We start from the raw sequence: 26,321 nt of genomic DNA on the forward strand, positions 1-26,321 counted from the left end.
CATTGTGAAAATATAAAATTATACTAAAGATTTGAAAAATTACAAAATAATTTGATATAAGATTTAGTAAAGATAACTTAATTAGGAGAAATTTCAAAAGATATAAGATTTGGTATAGGGTTTGGGAAGATTATATAAAAAATTAGCAAATATGTGTAATCTGACGAGATGTACCGCCCAAAACAATCGATAAGTTGGAAAAAAATTATTTTTCTAACTAAATCTCGGGTAAGATGGATGAGAAAAATTATTCTAACGAATTTTCAAAAAATGTGAAAACTTAAAAATGTTATTTCTGACAATTTCCCACTAGACCTCCATAAACAAATCAATTTAGACTCTCAATTAAGATTTTCTTTGAAAATTGGTCATATATCATTTAAAAAAACTCTTGTAAGAATCAAATACATAGACGATTTTAAATATAATCTTAATAAGAAATCTAAATTAATTCACTTATAACAATTTAGAAGTTTAACCAAAAGAATTATATGTTTCACTTTCACACGATAGTTTTTTAACTAAGTCAAAAGGAGAGTATTAATTAATTAGGACAAATATCAATTTATACCCTAAACTTTTTGGATTGTATCAATTTAAATCCTAAACTATGAATTGTATCAATTTAAATCTTAAATTTTTGGGTTGCATCAATTTAAATCTTGGATTTTAGGATTTGTATCAATTTGAAACTCAAACAAATAATTATATCAATTTAAACCATGAACTTTCATAGATGTATCAATTTAAACCCTAAACTTTCATAAATATATCAATTTAAACTCGAAACAATATAAGTTGATACAATTACGAAGATTCAGGATTTAAATTGATGCACTTGTAAAAATTCAAAGTTTAAATTGATAAAATTATTAATTTAAGATTTAAATTGATACAATCTCCAAAGTTCAGAATTTATTGATACAATCCAAAAAGTTTAGAATTTAAATTGATACAATTATCAATTTAAGATCTAAATTGATACATCCAAAATCCAAAAATATAAAGTGATATTTACCTTAATTAATACACTTTTAAAAAGTTTATAATTTAAATGGATACAATCAATAATTCACAATCTAAATTTATACAACCCTCAAAGTGATTATCTAACATTTTCAACAACTATTGCTAGGACAAATTGCAAATGAAACACTAGCTTGTTTTCTAATTTCTTTTTTTTCTTTTTCTTTTCTTTTCTTTTCTTTTTTTTCAAAAAAAAAAAAAGAAAGAAAGAAAGAAAGAATCTAGTTGTTACTTTCAAGCTTATTGATTGATTGTCTTAAAAATATCATTGCACATAACTTGCAAGTTGCAAGTCAACTCCATCTGGGTGAGGAGAAATTTCAATTCTAGCACTATTCTTCCTTTAAATATGTCTGAAAAGGTTTACAATCAATATAATATGAAAAATAGGGGTAAAAAACAATAGTTTAAAAAAAAATCCAAAACTTCCTAAGATTCTATAGAAACTAAACACTCTATGTTACTCTAAATAAAGATCCTAAAATTGCATATCCATGGTACAATGGCCTTTTCAACAGCATCATCATGGATTTCTCAGTGAATAGAATTCATTCAAATCCAGATTTCATTGGATCCAACAAGCTCAAGTTTCGAATTTCTTCCACGAACATAGATGAAACCTGGCACGAACCTTCTTGATGCTTCTCTTTGCTTCAAAGATCCCTTCCAAGTACTTTGAAGTTGAGTTTCAAAATTTACATCTTCACAAAACTATAAAAAGAAAATTGCAATTGAGAGATATTGTCAAAAACCAAATATTACAATATGAAGAACACAAAACAAACATATATGGAAGAATCCTGAGAAGGAAAAGAAAAGAGGGGGGAGGGGTGTTGTTGGTTGAGGTTAATAGGTGAAGCCCCAGAACATACATTGCAAGAGATTATGTCACCACTGAACTAATCTGCATCGTTAGGAGTGATGGTCTTTCTTCTTTTTCCTCTTATTCTTTGGCTTCACGGCATCTTTCAAAGTTTTCTTCCCGTTATCTTCTGACAAAGTTTTAGCAGCAGCAGGAGGTAAATTTGTCTGATCAACTTTGGTTTCTTGTTCGTCAACCTCAGTCTCGGAGGACATCATTTCATCGCTCGGGTTCTCTTTTTTTGTCACAGTTAGATTTCCTGCAGCAAGCCAGCATAAGAAAAGGCAGACTGAAATGGAAGAGAATGATTTTGCAAGTTGATTTTTATAAACAATGAACTTTCGACTGCTGGATGCCATGAGCATATTTGGTTTCTAAGAGGGCCCAAATTAAGATGAAAAAGCAGAAAATATATCAAGATAAAGTTGTTCTTTTCACTCAGTAAGCCTGCAAATGCACTACAGTATACTTCCATATTTATTTACCCGATCCAACAAAATGCAACTACATGGATTGAACTCCCATCATTACCAGTAAACAAATGCAGACACAAAAAAGGGTGGGAAGGAAGCTATGCTAGTGTATGATGACTAAATTGAAACTAAGCCAATAAAAGAACAAATTCTACTGAATAACATCTAATCTGCTTAGATATTTTGTTCCTGAAATAGATATGCCACCTAGGAAACAATCATGAAGTTAGATAAGCATAGGAATAGTCCTTCCAGCTCTTCCACAGTTTTTGTGCCCCCTCTCTCTATCTTTAGAAGAACAGAAAAGGAGTTTGTTGAATTGAATTGATTTTCATCCATCCTCAATTGAATTGATTTTCTCATGAATTTTACTTTGATCAGCTTTTCTAAGATTTAGCCCGATCAGGAGTTTGTTGTTCAAAAAGTCTTCAAACTAACCATTCCAAAATCATAATGCATGTAAATTTTCCAGTTGCTTTGGTAGTCTTATTTCACAATCCTCAAGGGAGTGGGCATGGTCTTTTTTTTTCCTGGGCTCAACGCAACATTTGGAGCAGAGAGATTCAGGTCTTTTAACCTCTTGGTCAAAGGCATACGCCTTAACCAATTGAGCGATGCTTGGGTTGGTAACATGTAGTTAGCCTCTATAAAATAAAATAAAGCATATTTTAATTAATCAAAATTAAGATTCAATCAAAAAGATGAATCACGTTGAAGTATTAATTGTTTATGCCTATAACATCTCTATCTCAATGTGCATTCTTCTTTCATGCTCTTTATATGACTTTTCTGCATTATTGACACAAGATAAAGTAGTTATTCTTCCTAATGCTTTTAGCCATAATTGCAACAAGTTTCCCTCAAGACAGCCATAAAGCACGAGTTTTAAAGCTTTTCTGCATCAGTTGGCGTCAACATTGAAAACTAATTAAGAAAACATCCATACTTAACTCATATATACTACAGGGAAAAATGGATATGGAGCAACTGTTTCAGAGAATCATATAAAAATGATTTTTTTAAAAAAAAAATTAAAGCAAGAGAAATTATAGGGTCTCAGTGAAGTACCACGTGAAGCTAATGTAGCTTTCAAGAAATCTGAATCAACACCTTTGGAGTATGGGTCCCTGGAAAAAAAAATAGAGGTTGAGAAAAAAATTCTGAAGACAACACTATCAGATGGCATGTATATTAATGTACGATATTTGATCACAAAAATTCAGAGTTTATAACTGAGATTTTCTTTTTGGGAAGAACACATTAAATAACAGAAAAAGTCCTATTGTTGGGCACATAAATTGGTTAAAACTTATACGTAACCATAATCAAGGTAACACCTTACCAGCACGAAGGCCCCCCAATGAAATTCTTAGCATCAAAATCTCTCTTGTTTAATTGTCCTTGATTTGTTGATACATCACTCTTAATACTCCTGCTTGGACTGGCGATACTCTCTTCAGAATTCAATTTCAATCTGTCGGAAACATCATTGATACTCTTTCGACCATCGGATATGCCTTGGCTATGCTTCAGATTAGCTGCACCTTCGCCAACATCCAAATTAACAGAAGGGTGACGCTTAATCTTCCGCAATTGTCTAGCTGAATTGTGAGTCTCAACCTAACATAAAGTCATGGTGGAAATGAGTAAAAGGGGAGGTCCTATATATATTACCCACAAAATATACAAACAAAAGAAAATAATTGTCTCCATCATATAGCATAAGAAAAAAATATTAAATTATATTTCCCAAAAAGTACTAATTTTAATAATGGTTATAGGAAGCATTATTCAATGAAAACCCAACAGCATTATCTAAAATAAAGAACACGAAAATAAGAAATAGTAAAAAGACTCATACTATCGGGACATGGTGGAGGAGGTGCTCATACATCCCCCTCCCTTGGGGATGTATTATTTAGAAGGTTCTCACTACTTTGAGGAAGCCATAGATCAAGATAGACAAAGGAATCTTCAGAGGTTCATAGAAATCTTAGCAAAAAGGTTTCAAATGCCTTCACATTTCAGTGCCTCTAGGTGTTCTTCTTCGGAGTGTCTTACAAGTTAAACTAGGGCAAATTGCAAAAATCACCTTTGAAGTATGATAGTAGTTACAATTACACCCTCAAACTTTCAACTGTAAAAATTGGGGCCTCAAACTACTACAAGTATTAAAATTGGACCCTCAAACTAACAATAGTTGTAGCAATTGGACCCCCAAATGATAAAAATTGAACCCTCAAACTTATACAATTGTTACAATTTCTACAATTATGCAAGTATAAAATTCTAATTTTAACACTTGTATAAGTTTGAGTAAGGCTCCTAGTTAGGAATATATTGGGATAATTAGTATGATTAGTAGTAAGGAACATTCTAGTAATTAGTCATTAAGTTTGTTAAGGGAGAGAGTATGACTAGGGGTGTGAAGAATTTAGAAGAGTGTTTGGCTCTTGGAGAGAGGATTATCAACCCTCTAGAATGTGTTGAGGAGTTTGTTCATCTATCTTTACTTGTTCTAGATATTATCTTGATATTGTATTAAGAAATTTTCCTTCAAGTAAATATATAATCACAAGGGAGTTTGTCTTGTGAATTTCTAGGATATTGCTGTTTTTGTTGGGATTTCCTATTTGCAAAAAGAAGAATCCTAACAAATTGGTATCATAGCTTGTTCAATCATCATTTTAATAATGGATCTTGATCGAAGGAATGAAACACTGTTAGAGATATAGAGAGAAAAGAAAGCATTGCAACAAAGGATCAAGGATTCTCTGCAAAGAAATAGAGAAAGAAGAGGGAAGACTAACGGCTATCGAAGCAGAGAAAGAAGAATCGACTAAGAAAAAGTCAGAAAAATAGATAACGCTCGTGTCGGGTGTTGAACCTGAAATTTCTAGTCAGCTTACAGTCGGAAGTGTGTTTATAGAAGGATTTTCACAAACGCGCAAGGCATCGAGGACGAAGGAATGTTGTCAAGCTCTACTGAGAGGAAATCGCCACTGAAGATAGTAGTGAAGGAAGGTGAATCCAATGAAACCAGCAAGAATGGCAAGAAGATAAAATCGATGGAAACAAAAGAAAAGAATGGAAGGAGATGAAGAGCTCCAAGGCAGAGGGGAAGAAAGAAAGAAGAAGATGGTGCTCGAAGATGGAGGAATCAGAGGAAATGGGTCATGAAGAAGACGAAAGAAGAAGCATCGCCTGATTGTTAGTGTCCATGACTAGCAACGACGAAGGGTGAGATGATCGAAGAAAAGGAGATGGTGCAAGTGGAACTCCAATCAAAGGAGGCAGAAGCATCAAAGAGGAGACAAACATTATTGACGAGAAGGCGAGGAGGCAAACGGATGAAGAAAAAGGAGTCGTCGAGGATTCAGTGGCTTAGATGGCAAAGAGATCGAAAGAAATGTTGGTTTAGCAGTTGCAAGTTCCAAGAGAGGAGATAAGAGCGATGAAGACTATTGTCAGAGGAGATGGCATAAGTAGTCGGAGATGATGAATAATCGACATGGATAGGTTGAGGCTGAGTTGTGAAAGAAGAATTGGGGAAGATGGCATGGACAGTTCCAAAGGCCGAGGGGTATCCAAGTTAGATCCAAAAGCAAAGGGGACGTCCACCAAGGCCAACGACGAAAGGGAAGGTGGTTGACGGTGAGTACAACCTGGTGGTTAATGGTAGAAGAAGTCGCGATGACAGAAGGAAGGGAGCAATTGCATGACAAATGGGGACCACTAATGTGTCAAAAGCTAACGAGAAAAGCAATTAAATGGGAAGGGAAAGCCAACCGGAATGTTATGGGCTTAATTTGTTTGTATGGGCTAAGTGAGTTTGAAGCTTTGGAGGCCCATGATTATATTTTTACGTCAAGGAAAATTCAATGATACAATATCAAGATAATATCTATAACAAGTAAAGATAGATGAACAAACTCCTCATCACATTCGAGAAGCTGAGAATCCTCTTTCCAAGAACCAAACACTCTTCTAAATTTTTTACACCCCTAGCCATACTCTCTCCCACTATTTATAACCCAAAAACCTAACAAACTTAATGATTAATTACTAGAATGTCTTTTACTACTGATAATACTAATTGTCCCAATATATTCCTAACTAGAAGCCTTACAATTAAAAGTTTAAGGGTGCAATTGAAACTACCACCACATTGGGGGGTTTGCAAAACTAAAACACGTGGAGTGTCTCATAAGTTAAAACTATCCTCTGTTGTTTAATTTATATTAGAGTATTACGTAATTTTGTTTTACAGTTCTCTTCAACCTTATCCATTTTCTTTTTGTTCCTTTGTGTAGGCCATCTTTTCATTCTTCAAGGGCCTTCCTTGTGTACTTCCATTCAGCTTAACCAAGCTGATTTCTTATCCAAAATTATAGATATTTGAAACACAAGGCAATGATTTTTCCCTAAGCAAAATGGAACTAACTGTAGAGAAGCAGAAGTCAAGTTAGCTACCATAACTACAAGAGGTAAAACAAGGGAAAACAGAGTAGGATGCTACATCATTAAGTCTTATTCAAAAAGAATCTCACTGCATTTTTTATTTTAGTTGTAATATCACCAGCTTTGACACAAGCAATTCGCAGACATTGCATGATCACACTCTGAAGTACACCCTCTCCTCCTGCTTTTTGAATAGCGCAAACATCATTATTAGCATTAAGTGTGACGGTCATTCTTCCTCCCATAACGGCCTCTTCATAGTGAGTTGGATCTATCACCTGCACAGCACCCCAAAATTAGGAAAACCCTGCTATATAACTGAACTCTTTACAGAACACATTGAAATAACTTGAGCTTACCAGAGTGCTCTCACTACGAAAAAATGCAAAGGTTACTGCAATAGGGAGATGATGTATGATCAATGGAAGTGGCTCCCTAACCTGTCAAATAGCAACGTCCCTGTGATACATTCAAGGAACAGGCAGCTAGGATAGAATATAAACCCAAATGCTATTGTTTGTTTCACAAGAAAATAAATAAATCTAAGACCATGGATAAACATGTGGATGTCAAAGCAGAAAATTTGACGTTTACAATACATAAAACTGCTCAGATATGGGATAGTTGTGTTTGTATATAACATCATGTATTTAAGTAGATAATGTCACATCCTTTGAACAGGATGCACGTCAAGTTAACTTCCATGAAAATTTTGAAGAGCTTACCTCAGGGGGATGAACTATCACTTCCTGACCATCATCTCCCCCCAATGAGCATTCAGGTCTTCGAAAAGTTGATAAAGCAGCCAAAGCAGCAATATTAGCCGCATCCACAAGGTTTCTGCTTGCAGGATTGTTAAAAACCATAAATTAGCATCATTATAGCAATATGCAAAACCAAATAAAATAAAAGTTCAAAAGCTTACCCTCCATTATCTAAAATGTGGAGATCAACTCGGATGGCCCACACAGATTTGCCAGAAACAACACAAAGTGATTCCATATCCACTGCCCTACTCTCCCTACATTAAAACCTCCAACCTTAGATTACTGTTTATGGATTGATGTAATAGGTTACTTGTTGACTGTGAAGCTCGAGAAAAGGATAGTGCTCAATTTATTCTCTATCTACTATTTAGTCAACACAACAGGATTTAGATTGATAGTAAGAGAACCAAAAAGATAATTACCGCAGACCACGGTCTATTACACGCCCCAACTCGACAGCAGACTCTCCTGGACGGCCAGGCTCAAATGAGGGATCAGCCATAGGAGAAAACTCAGTATAGATAGAAAGAGTGCCCTCATTAGGACGATCCCTATATGGTTGAACTATCTGAGCAGTCACAAAGCCCATTACGTGTGTTTGGCCAAGCTGCACCTCTGAAGAACCATCATCCCTGCACAAAATTCATTATTACCACCAACAACAAAAAAACACACCAGAAAGGGAAAATACATAGTATGAAAGAAAACAAAACGTAAGAGAAACATTACTTGCCAAAGTTGATGGTGAGATTACGGTAGTCAAATGGGCGACGACCATCAACCCTCAAATCCGAAAGAAGGGCGGTTTCAATGAATTTCTTTTCGTTCGCAGAGAGACGCCATGTATTGGCTAATCGCTGCTCCATTTAGTGCACCCTTTTTCCTGCGACTTCAAACTATAACATTAGAGAGGCATTATGTTAAGGTGATGAAGAAGAGCACACCACAGACTAAAACAACCCAACAATTGAAGGAACAAGTAAGGATTTCCCATGCGTCTGATTTCGTAACGACCCAACTTCCTATGTAACACCCCCAAACTTTATATTGAATTAAGGAAACATTACCAAAGCTTTTACCTAATTAACACAAGTTCAACATTAAGAGACAATTGAAACAAACTAACATACTAATTTTTGCTCGAAGAACCTGAACAATACTAAAAAATTTAAAACTTACAACATTAAACAGAACAACAGAACACCTGAAATAACTAATATGATCCAAACTTAACTTAAAGGAAACATTCTAGTTAAACCGCTAAGGACAACTCAGTTAAGAATAACAATAACAATCCAACACTAAATTTCCAACCCACACTTAATGATAAAAAACAAGAGAATGAATTAGTAGTAAGTTCACACCAATCACCCAACTATAAAAAGCAAATGAAAATGATTTAGGGTTGTGTATTTCAAGTTTGGAAGTTGAAAAGTTGTTGCGAGATATTGCAAGATAAAAACAATACTTGAACAATTATCTAAAACATGTCTAAACCTATCCTAAATCACCTATAACACATAAAAATGAGTTCCAGTTGAGTGTTTCACGTTTGGAAGTTGTTGCATAGACCTAAAAAGGTAGCTAAAAACTGTCCATATTCACCCTAAATCACCTAAAACATATATAAAAATGAGTTCGAAATCATCGTTTCAAGTTTGGAAGTTGTTGCAATATGTTGTGAGTCAGAACCTAAAATGATATTCCAAACCTTCCTAATGTCTTCTATACCCACTCTAAATCACTTAAAAGATGCATATAAATGTGCCACAATGAGTTAAAAGTGGTGGTTACAAGTTTTTGTGCTTGGGTGAGATATTTGAAAGATAAAAAAATAACACCTAAATGTGGAGCAGCTGTTGTTTTCACAGAATAAAACTAACCAACAATGGTATTCACAAGAAGCAAAGAAAAATAAACCTTACTCTTCCATTTTGACAGCAAATATAAATATAAAAATCACAAAACTCAATTATAACAAAATCAGAAACCTCCAAAAAAATACAACAAAAATCAGCAGAGAATAAACTTAAAGAAAAAAGAACAGAAATCAGTAAACAACCCAAATTTCTAAAAGAAGTAGAAATTTTATCACAATTCAAAATCAAGGTTTAAGTTCCTTACAACAGTTGAAGTTTGAGTAAGAAGTTGCCAAGAAGTTGTTGTCCACGTCGCTGAAACGCGTGTTCACAGTTGTCCACGTCAAGGAAACGCGCCGCTGCAGCGGCTGTCCAACCCGTCGATCTTTCTGCCACCGTCCGAGTGCTGCTGCCAGGACTTGTGCGCAAGGGAGAGGGAATCGTGAAGAGAGGGAATGCAGAACAATTCAAGTTTTAGGGCTTTTAGTAAGGGACAATTTAGACATTTCAAATATTCATTTGTCCCAAAAAATAAATAAAAAATAAAAACTGCACGTCTTATGGCTCTTACTAGGATGTTCAAAAAATCTGATGACCCAAAAAAATTGATCAATCCAACTTGTGCAGTTTGGTTGAATTATCAACTCATTTGGATTGAATTTGGTTCAAATAAATAAAATTTTGAGTTTGGTTGGTTCATGATCACCTAATATAATCCAAAATAACCTGAATTTATTATTAACTTTAAAATATATATATATATTTTTAAAATATATATATATTTACTTATAACACAATTATGTATACTGATTTTAATTTTATTTAATTTTAATATTTTTTTAATAATTTATTCTTCAACAACTCTTAAAAATAATTTCTTTGTACTTTAAAAAGAAAATTCTCTATATAAATTGAAATTGAGTTGTTAATTTTAATTTAATATATGAAAATAATTAAATTAGATTTTTACATATTTATGTTTTGCTTCTTTTTAGAACAAAATTTTAAATAAATGACCCGATTAACCCAAACCAACCCAACCCAACCATAAACACCCCTAATTCTTACCGCACCCGTGTCAATTAAGCTATGTTCAATTTGGCTTCTTTTAATAATTAAAAGTTTGGGGTTATGTGGGAACATGTTAAATTAAGGGATTATTAGTTCTTGAGGTTTTTGTTTTTGTTAAGTTTAAATCATATTTTAGTCCTTAAACTTTGAATCTTGTTCTAGTTTGGTCCCCAAACATTCAAAAATGTTCATTTTATTCCCTAAATTTTTTTAAAAATTATTTATTTTGGTCTCTACTGTTAAATTATGTTAACTCTTCAATAGAAATGTGAAAGAGCTTGTATTTTTGAATGACTAGACTCTAGATGCATTGAGTAAGATGAATGTGAAATAAAATGCCAACAAACGATGTACACTAAAATACAAAACGACCAAAATTTTGAACTAAAATTCTTTTTTAAATTCTTCCGCTTTGTCATTTATTCAAAACTGAAACTCTAAATTTTTTAGCATAGCTAACTTTGGTAGTCTAGTCATCTAAAAATATAAGTCACTTAGCTATTTTGTAAAAAATTTAATAAAATCTTAATATATTATTGACTAAAATAAACACTTTTTAAAAGTTTAAGGATTAAACGATCATTTTTAAAAGTTTAAGAATTAAAATAAAATAATATTCAAAATTTAGGGACTAAAGTACGTTTTTTAAAATTTAGGGACCAAAATATAACATTATTCAAAGTTCAGGGACCAATATAAGATTTAACTTTTTTTGTTATTATATAATATTTTGATTGTTTAATGGTAACTTGTTTGGATTAAACCTTTAGATTTAGATTTTATATATAAGTAATTTGATAGCTGCAAATTTTGAGTAATTTTTTAAATTCAAATTGTAAGTGAAATCAATCCTATAAAAAAAAGGTCGAGAAATTTAACTATTGAGTAATTATTTAAATTAATTATATTTTTAAAAAATAAACGAGAAAAAAGAATTTGATCCTGTGAAATTGATAAATTTTGCACTGGTGGAGAATGAAATGGGAATGGATACAGAGAAGTCATCCCTAATCTCAATCCATATCGTGTAAACTTTACCACTAAGAGAGATTAGTTTAAATAATAAAATCACTAAAGATATTTTTAAATATAACAAAATGACAACACGAAATTTTGTGTATTTATAGATAAATTGGCCATTTTACTATATATTTGATCTTTTTGTTTCAAAATTTTAGATTTAATTTGAAGTTTTTTTTTTTTCAATTTCAAAAAAGAAACCACTCAAGTTTTCAATTAGATCTTTCCTCCCATCTTTTAGGTCTCGACTCTCTATTTTGGATTAATATTGGAAAATAAAAGTACATGTTGAATTAATAAATCCAAATTATTTCCTTTTTAAATAAAATAAAATTTGAAAATGGAAAAAATTATATATTTCTTATATTTATTTATTACTAAACTCAATGTTATTTTAATTCTAAAAACCTTTTAAAATCACATATCTTCATTTTTTCCTTTATTTTTTTAATTTCCTTAATCTTGTTTCGATTTTAAAATCCAATGTCTTTATCTCTAGCTCCACCTTCACGCCACCTTCGGTAAGTAAGTTTCTTTTTCCCTCTCGGTGCAATAGATCTCACCTTTTCACCAACTTTTGTTATGTTGTATAACTCAATCTAAGGCATGACAAAAAAAACAAGATTTGTAATTGTTGAATGAGAAATTTTGGACCAATCACAAGTCACCGTTGTTTGCTAAATTAACGATGAATTTCTAAATCATTGACTTTGGGTCCAATTGGAAGTTGACACATGTCCCGAATTGAATCAAGTTTCGATGACATCACGCGTGAATCAGATGATATTAAATTGGTCCAAGTTGATATTACTATTTAGGCTTAAAGTCCAAACTACAAAAAAAAAAAAGTTGAATTGGACCCAAATTCCAGATCAGGCCCAAAACCAACTAATTAGGCCCAAGGCTCAGACCCATGGACCAACCAAGCCCACGAAGCCCACCTGAGAACTCTATAAATAGAGAAGTTCCCTTCATTTGTAAGGGCAGCATTTTCAACACTCAGGAGACCCAGAGAGAATTCACTAACAAGCAGATGACTCCCAGGACTCCTGAAACTGCACTCCTAAAAGGCAGAAGACCTTTCCTTTGAAGAGACAAATACTCTTCTAAGACTTCTACTTCAAGCTTCCAAGACTCCTGAAGCTACACTCCTATAAGGCAGAAGATCTTTGAAAACATAAATACTCTTCCAAGACTTCTACTTCAAGCTTCCAAAATCCCTGAAGCTGCACTCCTATAAGGCAGAAGACCTTTGAAGATACAAATACTCTTCCAAGACTTCGACTTCAAGCTTTCTAGACTCCTGAAGCTGCACTCCTATAAGGCAAAAGACCTCTGAAGACACAAATACTCTTTCAAGACTTCTACTTCAAGCTTCCAAGACTTCTGAAGCTGCACTCCTATAAGGTAGAAGACCTTTGAAGACACAAATACTCTTCCAAGACTTCTACTTTAAGCTTCCAAGACTCCTGAAGCTGCACTCCTATAAGGCAGAAGACCTTTGAAGACACAAATACTCTTCCAAGACTTCTACTTCAAGCTTCCAAGACTCCTGAAGCTGCACTCCTATAAGGCAAAAGACCTCTGAAGACACAAATACTCTTTCAAGACTTCTACTTCAAGCTTCCAAGACTTCTGAAGCTACACTCCTATAAGGCAGAAGACTTTTGAAGACACAAATACTCTTTCAAGACTTCTACTTCAAGCTTCCAAGACTTTTGAAGCTGCACTCCTATAAGGCAAAAAATCTTTGAAGACATAAATACTCTTCCAAAACTTCTACTTCAAGCTTCCAAGACTCCTAAAGCTGCACTCCTATAAGGCAGAAGACCTTTGAAGACACAAATACTTTTCCAAGACTTTTACTCCAAGCTTCCAAGACTTCTACTTCAAGAACGTTCGGTGCTTTCCTTCTCCAAGTCAAGCATATTCACCCAACTGAGAGAGAATCAAAGGATCAAATATTAAAGATCGAACCACATCGCATCAAATCAACACCAACTCAAGTTCAACTCCACGAAACACGTTTCTTCGGAAACCTCGTGCAAACAAATTCCGACACAAAACAAGACTCAATAAAAGAAAGGCAAAAAGATGACACGAAAGCTTAAGCCTGCTAAGAAAGAAGACAAAGACTTCCCTCAATTTCGACGGCCGGCAACTTCGGCAGAATTTCTCCCAATAAGCTTTCTCAATAATCATCTAGAGAAAGTATCAGAAGTTATTGCATGTCACACTGTCGGCATAGTGGAAGTTGACAACAATCATGTGACTGCTGAAGAAGTCAAAGACTCCGAAGAAATGAAGCAAAGAACTTCTGTCTTCGATCGTATTAAGCCTTCAAGTGCTCGATCTTCAGTCTTTCAAAGATTGAGTATGGCCACGGTAGGAGAAGAAGACCAATGTCCAACGACTACTTCTGCTCAAAATTCAGCCTTCAAAAGGCTAAGTATATCCACATCAAAGAAAGATCAACCTCTAGCATCTGTTTTTGATCGTCTTAAGACAACAAGCGATCAACGTAAAGGAAGGATGAAAATCTTGAAGCCAACGTCATTCCATGAAGAAAACAATGACGAAAATATTCACAGTCGTATCCATTCATGCATGAAGAGGAAATTTTCTGTTGACATAAGTACAGAAAGTTCCTTGATAGTGAAGCCAAAACTCATCATATTAACGAATCCTACAAGTGAAGAGGATAATCAAAACCATGATGAAATAAGAGCTTCTAAAGTTTAAATGAAGAAGCTCCTCATCGCACAGCCTAAACTGCATGATGCTCCTAGCCCACATGAGCTTAAAATGTGAACGGCCCAAAAAAAAATTGTATGAACTACGTTACGACTTGATCCCTTTCGGTACGTAGGCAACTTAAAGTAATTTAAGTTCAGTCGCGCATAAAAAGAAAAAAAAAATCTCTTTGAACTACATTATGACTTGATTCCTATCATTAAGAAGGGTATGTAGGCAGCTTGAAAGAAACTTCAAGTTCAGTCCGGTTAAAAAAAAAAAAATTTGAACTACATCATGATTCGATCCCTTTCTTTAAAGGTATGAAGGAAATTTAAAGAAATTTAAGTTTAGTCCATCAGAAGAGGTACCACAACCACCTAAGTATAATACTACAAGATTGATGTTAATCATCCCCGTCAAAGAATGACACTTTAGATTGAAGATGTTCATCCCTATTGGGGGCAACACAATGGGTTGAAGATGTTCATCCCTCGTAAGGAGCCAACACAGTAAATAAAAGGAACACACATGGAATGCGCTTCGCTTCCTCTTTAAAAGTAAACTTATATGCTCCTCCATCTTCAAGTTTAGAGGCTCCATTGATGCTTCATCTTCATGCTCAAAATCACAAAGTCTAGCCTACTGCCAAAGCTTCATGCTTCATCAAACTCAAATGCGAAGAATTTGTCGATGCTTTGTCAAACTCAAGTGCGAAGGTCTCGTCGATGCTTCTCCATATTTAAGTTCAAAGGCTTCATCGATGCTTCTCCATCTTTAAGTTCAAAGGTTTCGTTGATGCCTTTCCATCTTTAAGTTCAAGATTGGCATTCATGGCCCTACTTCCATCTTCAAGTTAAAGGTCGATGTGCATGACTCCGCCCCATCTTCAAGTTCAAGGTCGGTGTGCATGGCTCGGCTCCATCTTCAATGACTCGGTCTACAAAATCATGACGCAGCTTCGCTTCATCTCCAAACTAATGACGCGGCTTCACTTCATCTCCAAGTCGTGGCGTGGCTTCGTGTCATCTCCAAACTAATGACACGGCTTCGCTTCATCTCCAAGTCGTGGCGTGGCTTCGTTTCATCTCAAAACTAATGACGCGGCTTCGCTTCATCTCCAAGTCGTGGCGTGGCTTCGTTTCATCTTAAAACTAATGACGTGGCTTCACTTCATCTTCAAAGTTGTGGCGTGGCTTCGTTTCATCTCTAAACTAACGATGCGGCTTTTCTTCATCTCTAAGTCGTGGCGTGGCTTCGTTTCATCTCCAAACTAATGACGCGACTTTGCTTCATCTCCAAGTCGTGGCGTGGTTTCGTTTCATCTCCAAACTAATGACGTAGCTTTCCTTCATCTTCAAAGTCGTGGCATGGCTTCGTTTTATCTCAAAACTAACGACGCGGCTTCGCTTCATCTCCAAGTCGTGGCATGGCTTCGTTTCATCTCCAAACTAATGACGCGGTTCCGCTTAATCTCCAAGTCATGGCGTGGCTTCGTTTCATCTCCAAACTAATGACGAGACTTCGCTTCATCTCCAAGTCGTGGCCTAGTTTTGTTTCATCTCAAAACTGATTATGCGACTTTGCTTCATCTTCAAAGTTGTGGTGCGGTTTCGTTTCCTCTCCAAAATATTGGTACAACTTCACCACTTCTCTAAAATTTGTGTAACTTCGCTTCCTCTCCAAAAATGTGGGTGTGGTTACACCTCATATGCGAGGACGACTCTAGTCCATCCGGCTCCACTTCATATGCGAGGACAACTCTGGTCCGTCTGGCTCCGCCTTGTACGCGAGGACGACTCTAGTCCATCCGGCTCCACTTCATATGCGAGGACAACTCTGGTCCGTCTGGCTCCGCCTTGTACGCGAGATCGACTCTAGCCAACCTGACTCCGTTCAAAATCTTGATGGCACATTCTTCTCATCTTCAAGGTTTAATGGCATATCTGCCTCATCTTCAAATACTCAATGGCATATTTCCCTTATCTTCAAATTTTGATCAAGGAGTAACATAACAAGGCAAACCTTTCGAGGATCCTCCCTAGGGTGATCGAATGGGAGAGTTGTATGCCTTTGCGGGGCCCTTTACCATGACGATCAGGATACACGAGCGACGCTACAAGGTAGACCTTCCCGAGATTCTCCCTAGGGTAATCAAATGGGAGAGTTGTAAGCCTTTGTGGGGCCCCTCTCATGACAATCAGGATACACAAGTGATGCTACAAGGTAGACCTTTTTGAGATCCTCCCTAGGGTCATCGAATGGGAGAGTTGTAAGCCTTTGCGGAGCCCATCCTATGACGATCAAGATGTACGAATGGTGCTACGAAGTAGACCTTTACGGGATCCACCTAAGGTGATCGAATGGGAGAGTTGTAAGCCTTTACGGGGCCCCTCCCATGACGATCAGGATACACGAGCGCACCAAAGACGGGTCGATGAGATTAAAAAAAAACTTGTTTTGTTGTACTCCTTTGGTTGCACCGTAACTCCTACAAAAAAATAGTAGGAGGGCAAGTTAGTAAAAAAAATAATAATAAAAAAAAGAGAGCAAAAAAAAAAAAAAAAAAAAAAAGAAAAAAAAAAAATATATATGAAAACAAAAAAGGAAGGGAAGCCTTAATTCCCCATCTTTCCTTCTTTCTCCCTTCTCCTCACTTACAGCTTCCTACTGCAATTCAAGGCTGATTTGCAATCCGAGTCCGATTGACAAAGGATGTAAAGAACGTAAGATCGAAAGAGAATCACAATTCAAACTGCAAAGGACGTAAGAACGAAGGAGATCACACTACAAGATGAAGAAGAGCATGCGTCCTGCCAGTATTTATATATCTAAGTTCGATGGGATTTTTTCTACTAATAAGTTGAAATCTAATAAAATCACGGGTTACTCGAACTGAATACTGTTTATTTTGTTGTGGAACTCCGATTCTTGCTGAAATTAGTTAAGAGTCAACAAAAAAGATCATGCTCGATTGGAGGCTGCCAGAATTAGGGGTCACGGTGGAGTTTTGAATCCCAAATTCAACGACGAGGAGTTTTAAGCTTACGACTTGAGAGAATCTGGCATAAGCCAACAGTATGGAGAAGGAAATCTCGCTAAGGCTGGTATCGCTAGCCACAAAGCAGACGGTTGCCTGAGATAAAAAAAAAAAAGAAAAAAATATTAATAATAAATAATAATAATAAGAATAATAAAAAGGGAGAATCTCGCTCGAAATCCTCTCGCTGATCTCGCTCTCTCCCACGATCTCGCTCTCTTCAGTGTCGGACACTCTCTCCAAAATCTTGCTCTCTCCACTCTCTCTCTCTCTCCCACTTTCTCGTTCACAATCTCGCTCTCTCCACTCTCGCTCTCTCCCACTTTCTCGCTCATAATCTCGCTCTGTCCCACGATCTCGCTCTCTCCAAAATCTCGCTCTCTCCACTCTCGCTCTTTCCCACTTTCTCGCTCACAATCTCGCTCTGTCCCACGATCTCGCTCTCTCTAAAATCTCGCTCTCTCCACTCTCGTTCTCTCCCACTTTCTCGCTCACAATCTCGCTCTCTCCAAAATCTCACTCTCGCTGGTGTCGCTCTCTCCCACAATCTTGCACGAAATGCTCTCGCTGATCTCGCTCTTTCCCACGATCTTGTTGGTAATGGCTTGGTATCGCTAGTAATGGCCTGATCTCGCTAGTAAGGTTGTCTTCCAAATACGTTGGCTCTCCAAAATCTCTTCCATTTAAGTTCAAATTCATATTCCATTCAGATTGGAATTAAAATCAACTGTTATTCCAAATCTCAATCTAAAGCTTTTAATCCAAATTTTTATTCTAAATTCAAGCCAGCCAAATCGAGTGAGATAAAAGTCAAATCCGTTCCAAATTAAAATTTGGCCATATCCCAAATTTTATCAATATTCGAATGGTTAACCTTGATATTGAGCTATGAATAAAATGACGAGTCAAAATTTGGCTATATTCTAAATTTTATCTCAAATTTAAATCAACCTTAGTTTTTATACTCATTTCCAAGTAAAATTGAGCATATCCCAAATTTTTATCTCAAACCAAAATTGATCAAGATTCAGTTTCACCCCAAATTCTATTCCGAATTCGAATTAAATTAAATTTGCAATTAAAGTGGAACATAAATTCTTCTTTAGTTCAAATTAAAGTTTACTTAGCGATAGTGTGTCAAACGAACAAGATTTCAAATCAAAATTTTGAGCTAAATTCTCATATTTTGATCATGATGATGCATCAAATTAAAATAGTCAAAAAATCATACTTTGATCTCAAATTACATTTTTTTCGAGATTCATCCACCCATATACGTACATAAATCTCGAAAAGGGGCATTTGTTGAATGAGAAATTTTGGACCAATCACAAGTCACCACGTCGTTTGCTAAATTAATGATGAATTTCTAAATCATTGACTTTGGGTCCAATTAGAAGTTGACACATGTCCCGAATTGAATCAAGTTTCAATGACATCATGCGGATGAATCAGATGAGATTAAATTGGTCCAATTTGATATTACTATTTAGGCTTAAAGTCTAAACTGCAAAAAAAAGTTGAATTTGACCCAAATTCCAGATCAGGCCCAAAACCAACTAATTGGGCCCAAGGGGCAGGCCCATGGACCAACCAAGCCCACGAAGCCCACCTGAGAACTCTATAAATAGAGAAGTTCTCTTCATTTGTAAGGGCAGCATTTTCTACAACCAAGAGACCCAAAGAGAATTCACTAACAAGTAGAGGACTCCTGAAGCTGCACTCCTATAAGGCATAAGACCTTTGAAGACACAAACACTCTTCCAAGACTTCCAAGACTTCTACTTCAAGCTTCCAAGACTCCTAAAGCTACACTCCTATAAGGCAGCTTCCAAGACTCTTAAAGCTACACTCTTATAAGGCAGAAGACCTTTGAAGACACAAATACTTGGACCTTTGAAGACACAAATACTTTTCCAAGACTTCTACTTCAAGCTTCCAAGACTCCTGAAGCTGCACTCATATAAGGCAGAAGACCTTTGAAGACACAAATACTCTTCCAAAACTTCTACTTTAAGCTTCCAAGACTCCTGAAGCTGCACTTCTATAAGACAGAAGACATTTGAAGACACAAATACTCTTTCAAGACTTCTACTTCAAGCTTCCAAGACTTTTGAAGCTGCACTCCTATGAGGCAGAAGACCTTTGAAGACACAAATACTCTTTCAAGACTTCTACTTCAAGTTTCCAAGACTTTTGAAGCTGCACTCCTATAAGGCAGAAGACCTTTGAAGACACAAATACTCTTCCAAGACTTCTACTTCAAGCTTCCAAGACTTCTGAAGCTACATTCCTATAAGACAGAAGACCTTTGAAGACACAAATACTCTTCCAAGACTTCTACTTCAAGCTTCCAATACTCCTGAAGCTGCACTCCTATAAGGCAGAAGACCTTTGAAGACACAAATACTTTTCCAAGACTTCTACTCCAAGCTTCCAAGACTTACAAGAACGTTCGGTGCTTTTCTTTTCCAAGTCAAGCATATTCACCCAACTGAGATAGAATCAGAGGATCAAATATTAGAGATCGAACCACATCGCATCAAATCAACTCCAACATCAACACCAACTCAAGTTCAACTCCACGAAACACGTTTCTCTCCGGAAACCTCGTGCGAACAGTAATTAATTTCTTTTTACGTCAATCAATTTTAATTTACAATGGAGGGTTTTATTTTTTCAGTTTTGGAGTTCGAAGAATTACACTGTAATTTATTCTTTTATAATGTCAATCATTAGATATTTTTTGTGTTGTTAGGTCAACCATTTATTTTAAATGGTAATTTATTCTTTTATAATGTCAATCATCATATATTTTTTTGTATTGTGAGGTCAACCATTTATTTTAAATGTTTATATCACATTTTAGTTTTTCAGGAAATTGGATATAGAAGGATGAATCAAATCCTTTTTTTTTTTTTATAAATAAAATATATTTTAAATATCAATAAAATCTAGTTTGTTATGGCTTTAAAAAATATGTATTTTTATTATATGTATTTTTATTTTGTTCTTCAAATATCCTCTATAAAAATCAAAACTTAAAATTATGGAGTAAGTGAAAAGAAATCAAAATAACTATATCTTAAAAAATCATTTTGATTTTTTTTTAAAAAAAATCACATATTTTTTAATGGGAACAAAAATAGATCGGTTCGTTTTTAAAATAATCTTAACTAACAAAATCTTCAACGTCAAAAAAGATTGATCAAAACTTTTGAAATGTGAGGTGAAAATACCAAATAAAGTATACTTTTACTTAATTTATGTATATGAAAATATTGAAAAAATAAAAGTTGATAGTAATAATAAAAACAACTTACCAATCTGCACAGACTGCAATTCGACCATACAACCTATCCAACTGCATACACGTCAGAGTAATTACAAAATTTTCATGGTTAGTCCACAACATTCAAATTCCTTTCGACTTTGATCTATTTATGGTTCACTCGTTTTAGTACCTCCCGTGAAATTTCTCAAAATTTGTGATCCATTCAAATCCAACCTTAAAAGATTCTCCGTTTTTCACTTCCATGATGACGACACCACTCAAAGCGGTGACCTTAACGCTAGGGGTGGTCATTCAAACCGCAAAAATCAAATCGAAAACTCAGTGAAACCGAAAAATGCGGTTTGAAAAAATTTTGAAACCGAAATAATTTGATTCGGTTCGGTTTCATTCTCAAAAATCGAACCGAACCGTTTTTAACTAATATATATCTATATTTATATTTTAAAAAAAGAGTAAAACCGAATTTAAAACCTTTTAATTTAAGGAACAAAACCAAATTTAAAACTAAACCGAATCGAATCGTTTTTTTAGTTAAAAAAGAATATAACATGGATTTTTTAAAAATGTCATTCGGTTTCAAATTCTAAAAAATTCGATTTGATTCGGTTTGACTATTAAATCGAACCGAATCGAACCGTTTTCACCCCTAGTTGACGCATGTCCAATACCAGAGGGAAATCAACTCGACCATTCTTTTGGCTTGAGTCTTTTTGGTCCCTGTCTTCATTAGCGTTGTACAGGTTTTGTATAGGTTTTTGTTAGAGCTACATTTGGTATGTTTCTTGGAGATTTGTGGTTTTAGGTTGTCAATTATGTGTTTTTCATCTACTTCCCAACATTAGAAGATGAACACTTGTCGAATACAAAAACGATGGATGCTTTGTCGATATTAAAAAAAAGTGAAAATCTAATTATAGTGAGAGTATTTTAGAACTTTAAAAAATCAGGAGTACGTGAGAGGAACCACTTTGCTATAATTCAAAATATTTATGCGATTTGCTATTTTTCTAAAGGAAAGTTTATTTAGTGCTATATGACTGAATTTCCCATAAGTAATCTCATTACCGTGATCAAACTATGAGTTTGAATGACTTTAAACTATTTGGTAAAGTAATCTCAATAAGTAATCACATACAACCTGAGTTGAATGAATTTAAACTAAATTTAAGGATCACAAATGTTTTTAAACTTTTTTTTTTTTCATTTCTCTTAAACATCCAAACAAGAAAATATAATTTAAGTAATATCAAATCAAATTGGTTCTAAATCCAGACACCAAATAAAGTATAATGAATAGTTTTAAGAGTATAATAGTTAGAAAGGAAAGGAGAAGGATGAATTATTTTAGTTTAGTTATGTCACAATTAAGATTTCAGGTGCTAATAATTCAAATAGTTGTTACACAATTTCTATACTTTCTTTGAAACTCCTATCAACATTAGTAACACTTTATTACTTCTTTTGTATGTTTCATGGACTTTTTAAAGATATAATAAAAAAGATGTCGAACTCATGAAAAATGTTGATAGAAATTTAATATCACTAGCATATCACTATCCATCTTCTCAATCCAATTAACCTTATTAAAAAAATAATAAAAATTATCTTAGATAATAAAATTAAGGCCCGTTTGACAACCATTTCATTTTTTGTTTTTGGTTTTTCAAAATTAAGTCTCTTTCTCCCTATTCTTTACAATGATTTGCATCTTTATTAATTACAATGGTAAAATTCTTAACCAAATTTCAAAAACAAACTTTTTAATAATTATTTTTTTTAATTTTTAAAATTTGACTTATTTTTTTTAACCATTGGTAAAAGGTGGATAACGAAGAAGAAATTTTACTTAATTTTTTTAAAAAAATAACAAAAAAATCAAATAGTTACCTACGAGTACTAAAATACTCTATTGTGGATTTTTGACGCATTCCTCAAGCATTAATATGTTGTTAACCAACATGAGCACATTTCTAAAAAAGACGAGAAATCTCTGTGACAAAATGAAATGAAATCATTAACTTTCCAAGAACTTAAGAACTTATTCATCTGCTGTGTTAGTTGTTCAGAACAAAATGAAATGAAATAATTGATTTTCCAATCAAATAAACAATGCAAATTTGAATTATGGATCCTGAAGAAACCCAAACAAATTATATAAATATTTGTTGGGCTCATGCACTGTCTATCTCTACAAATCTCACATAGAAAATTGCTCTCTTCTGCTGATGGTAACTAGAAAAATTTACACCAGTCATCTTCCCATCTATCAATCCTAATGCACATGAACTAACAATACATTTGAAAGTCCTCTAAAAGTGGTTGGTGTGGTTAAAAAATGGTACTACTTGGTGACTACTGTGTTTTTCTCAGTCGAAACTCCGTTCTCAACTTGGCTGTCAAATCCGTGGTAAGGTACTTCGATCATGGGTCGTGGCAAAGGACGACCTTGAAAGTCCTCTGGAAAGCATTCAAAATCAGGGCCGAAGTTGAACTTGACAACACAATTTGGTTGATTAGGTAGAGTGTACATGGAGGCTGCAGGATAATAGCGACCTCCGTTCAGATCCGTAAAAGCAACCCCTTGGCATACTCCGTTTTTGAAGAACGAAATTTCGCTTCCTGCATAACGAATGTTGGACACATCATGCAACTTCATAAAGGAGATGATATTTCAATCAAGATTTGAACTAGGAAAAGGGAGAAAGGAAAAGAGAATGAAAAAACACAACAGAGTTCAGGGGCATCTATCTCTAGTTTCCTGAATTCTCAATCAATCAATATATAACCAACATAACAGTTGATTCATAACGTGGAAAATGGTTGGTTATTAGATGATAATAGATGTGACCCAAAAGACAGACAGGCTCCAATTTTGGGAGTGATTAGTGCTGAAATTAAAACAAATCAGCACCCAACTGATGCAAATTCAAGTACTCAACTCAATTCAAGTAAAAGAAATGCAACCTCCTTCATTAATGACAAAATAACCAAATGGACTAACCCCTCTGCACCCTCCTGACCAAACAGCCCCCTCGCAGTCCTTCATTTCTATTATTTAATTGCACTACTGTTAATGAGCTAACTCCTCTCCCAACCCCATATATGCTCGAACTTGGAGCGTGCAAACATAAGGTGGTGGTAGGGGAAATTACTTCCCAAATGGCCCAGTTGACAGTCCAGTCAACCTTAAGAGTTAAGACAACGCATTGTAGAGGGTCAACAGGGCAATCTTAGCCTCAAGCCTAATTTTTGCCAGGCAAAGTTGGGACAAAAGGGTGATTTCTCCCAGTCCACGGATAATGGACTACTCTGTTAGGGACTTTTATGTGTGCCCTCCCTTGACCCACTTCTTTGGAGCGTTTATTCATCTTGGAATGAGTGGATTGAACGGTTGGCTTGAGTTTTATCACTTACTATCAAATACAACCAATTGCAGACATTTGAAGTATCAAATAAGGTGGAAACAGCATGCACCTTGTATTTATTACAATATCTTGTACTTCAGAGATTTTTTTCCTACAAAATTTGCACACGTTTATGAATTTTTTAACTTATTGATCTGGGCATCCTATTTTTATAGGTCACTTTTCTTTGCTGTCTCTCAAGTTGTTCTTGCAGTGAAATGGTTTCTCTTGCAACCAAGGAATGGTCAGAACACCCCCCTGCCCGAACTATGTCAGAGTCAAATGACTCAAATTTAGATGGAAACACAACCATGCGCAACACATGATAATCCTAGAGGAACCCAGTAGCTACTAGCAAGCTTCAAATAAAAGAGTAACAATGACAATAAAAACTATTTTTCATCATAAACCAATTGCACAAATTGGCTGAAACCTCAGCCCTGCTTGCCAGCCAGTGATATCTTGCCTCATGGACTAAGACTTTCTTTCTTCTCATCAATTGTTCACAGGGCAGCAGGACTGGCTAACACTAAGAAATTCTAAAAGTAGAAAAACATTAGGAACCAAAACATTTTTCCTAACTAACTCCAACAACCAATTGAATATTGAAAAAGAATATAGCATATCAAAAGTACAAGAGTAAATGAACTATTTTTATAACAATCAAGATGCAGTTGCAATGTTTTTCATAGAGCTTGCATAGAACATATAGCAGAAACTCAATCACTTCACTTAAAAAGACAATTGAACATAGAATTCATCACTTGGCAGCATTTAGTAAAGCAGTTTAACATACCAGGAACTACTTTAGGCGGCTCCTCTTTCCCTTCAGGAGCACAAATGTACCTCTGCCCCTTATACCAAACAAAATGTGGTGGCTTGGGCGCATAAGAAGCCCCATCAGGCAAATTGATGTAGAAACCAATGACATCACCTTCCTTATATCCCTCCTCTCCATATTTCTCTCTTAAAGCCTTATTCACTTTACTTCCATCAATATCTCTATACCCAAAACTATTCCCATCGTACCCGACCGGAGCCTGCAGGTCCCCTTTATCCGTCGACCATCCGAGCCGAGTATGCCCGGTCTCCCCCAAGCTCACCACCTTGATTTCAAAATACCATGCCCCTTCCTCCACCCCTCTAGTGGCTCTCACCATTCTATACCCCTTTGTACTACCAGCACTCATTCTATCATCACTCAATTCAACTTTCTCCGCCTTGTAAACCTTTGACAAACATATTTGCATATCGTTATTGTCATCCCCTTTATCAGGGAACCTCGGAACTGGAGTGATCAACACAGGGTCCTCAGTTGGAGCATTGTTATTGTTATTGGCTTTGTTCTTCTTTTTCCCTTTCCGGGTCGATTTCGTAACCCAAACATTATTGTTCTTCTTCTTCGATTTCTTCGGATTCAAAGACGTGGCTACCGGAGCAGCATTGCCATTGGCGGAACCGTTGTTTTTAGCAGAACTCGATTCGGGCAATGGCGATTTGTCCTCCTCCACAGGCTGGTTAAGCGAAGACAGTTGCTTTTGCTTTTTCGGAGGTGGGTCTTCATCATCTTCGTCATTCCCAGGTGACTTTGCTAATTTAGCCGATTTTTCAGTGTCATCAGAGGCAGGTTCCTCTTCGGAGATTTCTTCAGAGGCATCAGGTGGGTCTTGTCTGGTACTCTCCTGGGGGTCAGTTGAGGAGCCGCTAACATTGGCATCCATTGGTGGATCAGCAAGCTCAGGTGGGTCGATCTCAGAAGGGCGAACGGACTCGTCTTCTTCATCGTCTTCGTCTCTGTAAGTGGAACGGAGGGAATCCATGAGAATGATGAGCTCGTATAGGGTTTGAAAATTGGGGAGTAGGCGGAGAATGAAGATTAGATTCGTTCACATACGTTTCTGTAAACAGAAAGCTTGAGAATTTGGGGGAAATTTTGGAAGAACCATGAAAGGGTCCGATGAAGAAGGGGATTGGAATTGGAATTAGACACTCGAGTCTCAGATAGGGCAAAGAAGGGATAAATTTTTTGATACCTTTTCAAGTCTCCCTCTCTTACAGAATTCAAAAAGATTCTATAATTTTAATTTTGGTTAAATTATAAATTTGGTCTTTGAATTTTTTTTATAATCTAGTTCTTATAGTTTGGTAAAAATCCTCTAGCTATAGGACTATTTATTAAGAGTATAACAAAAAAAAAGACAAATCAAAACAGTTCACTGGTTTGGTTTGGGTTTTTAGAGTAAAATTGAACATATTGATTGGTTGGTTTCAATTTTTTACTAAAAGAACCAATAAAAAAATGAATGGAAC

At 35.4% G+C, this 26,321-nt stretch overlaps 2 protein-coding genes across 5 annotated transcripts; both read right to left on the bottom strand.

The window, feature by feature from the left end:
* Window positions 1-1,334: 1,334 nt before the first annotated feature.
* LOC120071379 (exosome complex component RRP45A-like) lies at window positions 1,335-9,957 on the bottom strand. Of its 4 annotated transcripts, none has more exons than XM_039023629.2 (11): window positions 9,714-9,957; window positions 8,319-8,478; window positions 8,012-8,221; window positions 7,748-7,843; window positions 7,548-7,662; window positions 7,182-7,262; window positions 6,912-7,100; window positions 3,704-3,981; window positions 3,430-3,488; window positions 1,899-2,147; window positions 1,335-1,737 (listed from the first exon to the last, which is right to left on the bottom strand). In XM_039023629.2, exons 2-10 carry the CDS (start codon window positions 8,453-8,455, stop codon window positions 1,939-1,941), a joined length of 1,374 nt encoding a protein of 457 aa, XP_038879557.1. In that variant the 5' UTR covers window positions 8,456-8,478; window positions 9,714-9,957; the 3' UTR covers window positions 1,335-1,737; window positions 1,899-1,938. The 4 variants fall into 4 exon arrangements, with proteins under 4 accessions (XP_038879557.1, XP_038879556.1, XP_038879558.1 ...); XM_039023628.2 differs by having other exon boundaries at window positions 8,319-8,472; window positions 9,714-9,952; XM_039023630.2 differs by having other exon boundaries at window positions 8,319-8,485; window positions 9,714-9,907.
* A 12,740-nt stretch (window positions 9,958-22,697) lies between these two features.
* On the bottom strand, window positions 22,698-26,085 carry TRO (histone H3K4 methyltransferase TRAUCO). Its single transcript, XM_039022421.2, has 2 exons — window positions 24,808-26,085; window positions 22,698-23,226 (listed from the first exon to the last, which is right to left on the bottom strand). The coding sequence occupies exons 1-2, from the start codon at window positions 25,829-25,831 to the stop codon at window positions 22,949-22,951; spliced, it is 1,302 nt and encodes a 433-aa protein (XP_038878349.1). The 5' UTR covers window positions 25,832-26,085; the 3' UTR covers window positions 22,698-22,948.
* Between the last annotated feature and the right edge of the window lie 236 nt (window positions 26,086-26,321).

Source organism: Benincasa hispida, chromosome 2 (genome assembly GCF_027475165.1).
Source record: "Benincasa hispida cultivar pf3 chromosome 2, pf3_genome.v1.1, whole genome shotgun sequence".
Lineage (NCBI taxonomy): Eukaryota > Viridiplantae > Streptophyta > Magnoliopsida > Cucurbitales > Cucurbitaceae > Benincasa > Benincasa hispida.